The 8443-nt window shown below is 47.0% G+C and overlaps 1 protein-coding gene across 2 annotated transcripts; it reads right to left on the bottom strand.

Annotated features, from left to right (window-relative positions):
• Positions 1–32: 32 nt before the first annotated feature.
• LOC105462961 (adenosine receptor A2b-like) lies at positions 33–6588 on the bottom strand. 2 transcript variants are annotated; one of them, XM_011709908.1, is made up of 4 exons: positions 5816–6588; positions 3814–4025; positions 3129–3668; positions 33–1968 (listed from the first exon to the last, which is right to left on the bottom strand). In XM_011709908.1, exons 1-4 carry the CDS (start codon positions 6270–6272, stop codon positions 1549–1551), a joined length of 1629 nt encoding a protein of 542 aa, XP_011708210.1. In that variant the 5' UTR covers positions 6273–6588; the 3' UTR covers positions 33–1548. The 2 variants fall into 2 exon arrangements, with proteins under 2 accessions (XP_011708210.1, XP_011708211.1); XM_011709909.1 differs by having other exon boundaries at positions 3129–3662.
• Between the last annotated feature and the right edge of the window lie 1855 nt (positions 6589–8443).

The raw sequence follows: 8443 nt of genomic DNA, 5'->3' as shown, positions 1-8443 counted from the left end.
TCGTCAGGGTATTTTATAAGATTTTAAGTGACAATGAATTAAGCATCAAATGCACATCTGAATTACACGCGCGAAGCTTTTAATGACATTGATTTTGTTCGCTCGCATTGCGATACACAGGGTGCTTATTATACGCTTATAGAAATTCGCATGCGTTATTATTACACACGTATCCTTTTCGGCTGATTTTATTCTCTTATAAAAGAATCGTCACGATGAGGTTTCAAGATTTCAGAATCTGGAGTTCTCAATAAAAAAATACTTAAAATTTGGTGGGATCTATAAAATTCTTGTTTAATCAAAAATAGCACAATAATGATTTTTCTAAATCTTTAATATAGTCGACGCTAAAATAAATAGGTAGAAAGGGCTAAAAAAAGAGAGAGGAGAGACGTGAATATTAAAATGGTCAAACTTATCAACATCCATTCGCATTTGTTAATTTAACATCTCACGATTTTAATTAACAATTAATAAACTTGTAGTGTACTCCGTATTTCGAGGAGAGAGAAAAATGTGCATTTATATATATTTATAGCGTTTGACAGAGCTAGGAAAGATTAAACGAAAATTCCTTGCTGAGAATTTTGATGTCCACTAAAAATTCAATTGAACGTCTTATTTTTTTTAAAGGCTTGCGTCAGATATTTTGGTAAACAACGTCCGCAATTTTGGAGTTCGATTAAAATTAATCAATTATTGCAATTTCGTTATCTATCAATTATCATCTTCGGAGAGCAGTTCATCAAATTTTGTTAAATTTAATAACGGGCACGGTTGATAATTATTTGTATCGCGATATGTTTGTTGATTAAAGTAGCAATCAGTTTAGTAACTTTGAAAAAGATTATAAGCGATATACGTATGTGTCGAACGCGCATACAATACAGCAAATATTACGTGTAAAGAGTATGAGAGGAAAGGGGAGAAATGGAGCGCGACGATATAGTCTATTATATTATGTCAATTGTGTGATATGCAGAGTATTTGCACAAGCATCGTGCAAATGTTCTACGGAAACACGTGTGGACACACAATCGCGACATGCACTGTTCTACTGTACAACATTAAGTATATATTGTCCCCTCGGTATATATTTATCAATTTATCACTCTGGTCGATCCTGCACGAGTCTCGCGCACGATACCGCATTATCCTCGCCAGGCGTTCGAGAACACGTTCTTTCTCTTCGGATGTCTCTCGGATGGGGATTTTTGCAATATCTGTTCTACTTTATTTTTCTAGTTTATATTTACAATACGTGATAAAAAAAGGAAGTCAGACGTACCACGCTCCGTTCGTCTTGTCTTTTTCGAAGCTTCAAATGTGTGTATGTGTGTGCGCAGTATAATATCACTTTGTCGCTCCATTTCAATGTTCAACTCATTACAAAACTTACGCTAAAACACGTGTGACGTGAGCTAGATGGCACGCTCGACGAGAGTAACTAATAGTAAAAGATCGGCACATCGAGAGATTTTTAAGGAAAAAAAATGCAAATTTTCGCTCATTAGTCCCAGTTTTTTTTCTTCTTCACAATTACTCCCATTAACCGCCCTCTACGTCGATTCTGTCTCGAGATTCTTCCAAAACCAGGAGATGTTCGGGAGAGGCGTGATTCATCAGATTCACATCGGCCTCGATCACGAAGATCGACGCGGGCGGTGTTTCTTCGACGTGGTCCTCCTCCGCGGGCAGGAGCGGCGCCAGCGACTTGTACGTTTGCAGCTCCATCGAGCAGGAGATTTCACGGTCGTTCGCGTCATCGTTGCAGTCGACGAGGTCGCCGTCGCTGGCCAATTCCTCCTCGCTCATCCGTTTGTTCGCCGGCGCGGAGTTGCTGATTAGAACCGCACCTCCGACCGCGGTGCCGGCGTCCGCAATCTTCTGGTGCGTTTCCTTCTCCCGGATCGACGGGACGCGCCTCTCGGCGTACGCGCCGTCCATCCTTCTGCTTCCGTCGATCACCTATGTGACACGGCCAATTGTGAACGTCTTAGATCGCGAATAAGACGAAAATACAGGTCGAATCGAGTGAAGTGAAAGGGTTACGCGCAGTAGAGTCACTTAATAATTTAAGTAGTCTTGATTATATATTTCCGCTATTAATATAATAATCTTAATCTTCATCTATCTTGGCTAATCTGATTCCGACATACACCGCCAGTACTGAAAATCTATAGTATAGTATGTAACGCGAACTATAGATTTTCAGTATTGACAGAGCGTATATCTAAACACAGCCAAGAATGAAAAAAGTGTGAATGTTAAATGTAACAGAGTAGGTGTAAAAATTATTTAAAAGTAAAAGGTAGTGTAAGATAAAATGGAAATGTGGGGACATAAGATAAGTTAGGAAAAGAGTACCGAGTCCCTTCTTTGCCCAACAGTAAACTAAACTGTAAACTGTTAGAACGGATGAAGACTCAGAAATTGCAAAAGTAAGAAAAATTTTGAAAATATTGAAGCTGGAATGAAAGTACAAAAAATGTGAACTCATAGGATAAAAATAAGTACTAAAAGAGTTGAAAGATAAAGAGGTAGATAAAAAAATGATTAGGAGGAGAAAAGATTGTGTAAAATAAATAGGATAATGCATATGCAATGGATATAATAACAGAAAAATAGGATATATATATATTATTTTTATATTAAAATTTTTCTTATATTCTGTATATAAGAAAAAATTTGGAAAGACTAAAAATAGAATGAGAATACTGCAAGGTAAGCAAAAATATAAGATAAATGATGTAGATTTTTAAAGGTCAAAAGTATAAAAGTAAAAGGAATTGATGGATGTGTGTGTGGATAAGAAAAAAAATGTAAATCAAGGTTTGATGATATGCTAGAAGAATAGAATAAAGATTCTTCTTCTATAAAGATGAAATCTAGACTAAAAAGAAGAATAAAAATAACAGATAGAATAGGAATAATTTCCTAAAAAGTAGCGAGTTTATTCCCCCGTCCGTTTTATTTAATTATTCTCAAATTAGAAGTAGAGAGGTTTAATCTCTCACTTAATAAATAAAGTACGCTGGAAAACAAATTTCTCCTGTATTACATATATGTCTCGTATTCAATTATTAAATGTACAGATCGACTTTTAAAAAGAATAAATACCAACGCACCTGTCGGAGCAAGCTCGGCCTCTGACTTCTCGGCTGATCGAAGCCGCTGAATCGCCTCTGAAGCTGCCTCTGCGAACCGACGAGGGAACCGCGATCATGGATCACGCTGATCACGCTGGACTTGACGTCGCTGTGCGGGAAGAGCAGCCGCCAGACGAAGTTCTTGAGGGCGATGCGAAAGTCCTTGAGGTGGTAGGCGTAGAGGAGTGGATTGCCCACCGAGTTGAGGTGCGAAAGGATAATGCAGAACTTCATGAAGAAGTCGTTCACCTCGCATTGCGGGCAGAACGCCATCACGCAGTTTATCGTGTACAGAGGAAACCAGCAGACGATGAAAAAGACGACGATGCGAGAAAGATTCTGCGTCGCCTTGACCTCTCGTTTCCGCGCAGCGCCAAGACAACGCAGCATCGTACCTGTCGTGTGATGGGAACGCTCCAACTGACCGGAGCGCAGCCCGAGCCGCATGATGCCGACGCGAAGGGAACCGCCGCCCTTCCGGGGTGGGTCGCCGGGGTCCATCGTGACGATTTGCTGTAGCTGTAACCGTCGTACCCGTTACACTCTTTGGCTATTTCCCGTTATTTTCTCTCCTCGCGCCTCTCGGTGCCGCGCTATGTTCCGGTACCACCGAATTTCCGGAGAGTCTCTCTCTCTCTCTCTCCCTCTCTTTCATGCGACTAACCTGTTTCACGATTACCCGGTATATATGGGCGTAGAAAGCCGCGATCAGCAGGGCCGGGAAGATGATCGTGGCGAAGTACAGGAACACGAGGTAGTCGTAGTCCATGACGTTGGTGAAGATGCACCTATGGTCGTCCTTCTCGCCGGCGTTCCATCCGAAAAGCGGCAGGAAGCCCACCAGAGTGCCCGCTACCCAGCACACGCATATTATACCTGAGAAAAAAAACCCCCGATCGTCTCTTCCGTTCAATATCATCTCTCCTTCGACCCGCCGTCGATCACTTCGCCGTCAATGGGCCGCCGATGCCGTCGTCGCGTCGTCGCGACGACTATATATTTGCGTATACGCTCAGTTGATTCGAATAATAACTCGTTCGCGCGCATCCGTTCATTACGCATCGGTCATTCATTCGCGATTAGCACAGGCTTCTCCTCGGCTGCCACATTGACGAGGCAATTTTTATTATACATACTCACGAATATACGGACGAACTTATACACGGTTTCTTATCGATTCGCTCGTTATTTGTAGCGAAAAGCGATACTTCCCCCGGGAAATGCGCGTTATCGGATGCAACATGCAAGAACTGACATTTGAAATACTTTGAAGACTATATGTTTATTTTAATCAATTTTGTATGTATACTTATCGCTTATCTTAAACAACAGACATTCAAAAAGAACACGTCACGTCGACGAATATTGTATCATTGGATTCCGTGAGCCAAAAGATAGATCTTTTATCACTGGATTGGATCTCTTTTGATCTTTTAAATTAAGGAGTGTGTAAGAACTCAAAATCACCCATTTCTAGTCTTGAAACAGAGTTACATGTTGTTGATTTCTTCCTTTCAGATCATTTCGGAGCGTGTCTTCTTTCGAACTATTGCGAATCAAATTCGACTATCGGCTATTCCGCGAGAGCTCCCCGTTCGTGCGCGATACAGAGACCTCGAGAATGGGGACGGTTGGGAAAAAAAAAACACGTGAGGATTTTACGATTATCTTGAGGAGCACGCGATGCAATTTCACAATTGTTTTGCATGTCCGCGCTAATTGGCGTATATGCGTTCACGCTTAATAAAACGCGGCGCGACGTCATACGACGCGACTTAAGACGCGAACGTGGTTGTACGGCGATCGTGGATTACCTACGCGACAATGCTGTGTAATTATATTGGCTCGGCTGTCTTATCTGTGTGCTCACGTACGAGCACGTGCCGGAAATTGGGACTACAATATTGCGCACGACCCACTGGTGCTCTCTTGTCCCTTTCGTTAACGTCGTCAGCCAATAGTTAGTCAACGCACCTAAAGACCTGCGAGCTTTCTTTGTGACCGGCCCTTGACTAAACAAGTCCGTAATTGCAGCTAAGTGCCACATGTGTGTGTCTAACTCGTAATTTCTATTACTTAAATGATGGCTCGGAGAGCCACATATACTTGTCTTTCATTGCGTCAATAAGGTACTAGAAATTATATCCGAGTATCTATGCGACACCTAGAATTGATTGCATCAACGCTTGAAAGTAATCTCAACTAAAGAAACTTCCCCTCTTCATATATACATACACACACATACACACATATATATATATATATATATATATATATCATAGGCGCAACTTATACACTCTGTATAACAAGTACCAAATTGCCAGAGCTACGATTTACTCAATTCGAATTATTGGCAATCTCAATTACGCTCGTATACAGGCTTGTTTAGCAAGAAACAGCATTGAAAGAAAAAAAAAATATTGCAAGAGATCAATTCACCTAACTGCGTAATCGTTACGCGGCGATCGTGTTTTTGCCGCTGAGTCCCTTGCGGGAGTGGCGATCTTACATCATCCTGGATCGACCTCATCGACCGTCATTAATCTCGCGATACGAGCGCCCGATACCTATCAGGTATCAAATTAACGACATCGGCTAAGGCCGGCTAAGCGCGACGACGACGCGACGACGATTGGCGGCGATTCGAAGGATGATGTGCCTCTCACCTATGGCAGTTTTGGTGCGTACGGTGCGCGAGTATCCCATGGGATGCAGTATCGCCCAGTAACGATCGACGGACACCGCCACCAGGCAGAAGATGCTGATGGTGCAGAGGACGACGAGGACCGAGACGGTGAACAGGCAGGCGTGCAGATTCGTCGGCAGGCCGATGCTCGCGAGGATCGCGAACGGGATCGCGAACAGCCCGACCAGCAGGTCGGCCGTCGCCAGCGAGACGATGTAGTAGTTGGTGCGTCTGCGTAGCTTCCGCTCCTTGCCGAAGACGATGATCACCAGGCCGTTGCCGAACACGGCGCAGACCGCGACCAGGATCTCGCAGACGGTGTACGGTAGATTCAGTTCAGCGCCCACGGACGACGCGTTCGTCGGCCCGGTGTGGGCCGCCAAGTAATCGAACGGCGAATCGGTCGCGTTCGACGGGAATCCCATCGCGACGATCATCGGGGGGGTATGATCACACCCGCGGTCGGGGGGTTCTTAACGGTGACGCCGTCGGGGATGATGCGGGACGATTGCACGGCGCGCGATCCACGTCGCGATCCCCTCGCGATCACGCCGGGGCATGGCGCTACACCGGCGGCACGGAGCAATCGATCGGAGCAATCGTGACGTCGCGGCACTTCCCGGCCGTACGAGCGGCACTCATTGCTTTTCTTCAAGGAAGCCCGATATCTCTTAAATCCTCAGCGATTATTAATATCCCGCGATATAATTTTCGCGCGCGGCGAGTACCAGACGGGAAACGTATACACGAGTCGGGAGGCGCGTTGACGCGTTTGGCGCACGTGCGCGCCGAAAGAGAAATTGACTGTGAGAAACTTCGTTAGATAAATTTCCACTTCTTCCGCTTCTATTTTTATTACGTTCTATTCTCGCTCGCGTCGGGCATGAAATCAGTCCAACGGAGATCTCGCGCGCGCGAGATATTAGAAACCGAAGATCAACTCAGTTTGTCACCCGCGTCTCTCCGAGTTTTGTTCCTCAACTATAATTATCCGGCCCTTTCGATTGAGAAATATATCTCAGTTCCTCTCTTCGTTTCTATACGGATCACCATCGAGAACTCGCGGAAAAAGATCGTGATATTCCACATTTCAAAGTTTCGTGCATGAAACTTACATGACGTGTCTCCGTCCGTCCACGTCCGGCTCGCACTTCGTCTCCTCTTCTTCCCCGAATCAGTCCCGATCCTTCCGCGACTCCCTACAATTTTTTTCCTTTTTGCGACTGCGTTTCTTCCCGAATCGATGTTTTTTTCTTGTGCGCGCACGACTTCGCTTCCCGAAGTCGAAAGGACGAACGAAGGAATATAGCGATCGATCGACCGGTCGCTCACTCGTCGCGTGATACGTTATAACGGCCACCGCGTTACCCGTCCATCACTCGTATACGAGGTCTGAATTACGCGAGCGCGCGTAAGATGATTTCCGCACGATATCATCTAATGGACCTTACGTGTCACGCGAGTTTCGCGTCGTCGCAAAACGAGGTGAGGAAGCGACCGACTTTGTCTCGCGCGCTCTTGCGTTCGCGTGCCTTCACATTCGCGCTATCGCGCGCGTTATCCTCGCCGTATAGCCGATATCGAGCGATTCATCAGTTTCTAATAGCCCGGAGCCGCGGGCGAACGAAGGAACACCCACGACGCTGTTCACCATCGATCGCACGACTCGCGATATACGATCGGAGAGAACTGAATCCAACCGCTTGCCGATTTCGATGCGTGATCGCGCGGCCCGGTATATAATTAATTAACAAATCGCCGATTCCGCGCGTCGTTATACGCGTACCGTTCTTCTCTCCGCGTCATCCGCGTGCGTGCGTCATCGCGCGAAAGGGCGGGAAAAGTCGCGCGGTGGATCCCGCGAGCCCGCTTCGACGACCGGAAAGGAGAGAGAGAGAGAGAGAAAGAACGATCGACGGCGGATCGATCGACCGGCCCCGCGGCGTCGCACCGGCAAATATTTATTTCTCCGATTAATTAGCCCCCAGAGGTAGAGAGAGAGAAAAAGAGAGAGAGAGTGTGTGGGCGTGAAACGACGTGTGCGCGAAACAGGGGGGGCTTCTCTCTCCTCCGCGGCGCGACGCGGTGCACGTCGAGGGGGACGACGCTGAGGCCCGGAGCATGGAGCGAACGCGTCCGCCTTCTCAACCCCGTGGCGTGTAACTGCGAGGTTACTCCCCGTTGACAGTAGGGCACACCACGGAGGTGGAGGTGGTATCTCTCCGGTCCCGCCGCCCGGCTTCGCGGCTCTTCCTTTCCGTCTCGGAAAGTCGGCGGACCGAGGCCGAAGCCGAAAGGGCCGCTGGAGCTCGCCGGTCCCGCCGCACCGCGCTCGATTCGACCGCGCGCCCGCGGCGTACTTATATCGACGTGACGACGCGGCTGCACGGGTGGCGGCGGGACTCGTGACAGGGACGCGGCGTGGATGGATGCGGCGAACGCGCCTCGCATTTACGTCGTGCAAGCGCGATGCATCGCGCACGGTTGCTTTCACGTGCTCGGCGTGCTTGACCTCGAGGGGGGAGGGGGGGGACCGCTGCTTCGCGCGACCGTCAATATCGCGCAAAAGCTTATCGCGTTCGCGGCGACGGCGGACGTGTATTCGTGT

Source organism: Wasmannia auropunctata, unplaced genomic scaffold, assembly GCF_000956235.1.
Source record: "Wasmannia auropunctata unplaced genomic scaffold, wasmannia.A_1.0 LD336092.1, whole genome shotgun sequence".
Classification (NCBI taxonomy): domain Eukaryota; kingdom Metazoa; phylum Arthropoda; class Insecta; order Hymenoptera; family Formicidae; genus Wasmannia; species Wasmannia auropunctata.
Note: the sequence above shows the minus strand (reverse complement) of the source record. Positions and strands in the feature narration are given on the sequence as shown.

Coding starts and splice junctions, on each gene's coding strand:
- LOC105462961 (XM_011709908.1), bottom strand. CDS start 6,272: ATGATCGTCGCGATGGGATTCCCGTCGAACGCGACCGATTCGCCGTTC. Junction 4,026..5,815: donor ACGCACCAAAACTGCCATAG/GTGAGAGGCACA, acceptor TTTTTTTCTCAG/GTATAATATGCGTGTGCTGG. Junction 1,969..3,128: donor GGCCGAGCTTGCTCCGACAG/GTGCGTTGGTAT, acceptor CGTGTCACATAG/GTGATCGACGGAAGCAGAAG.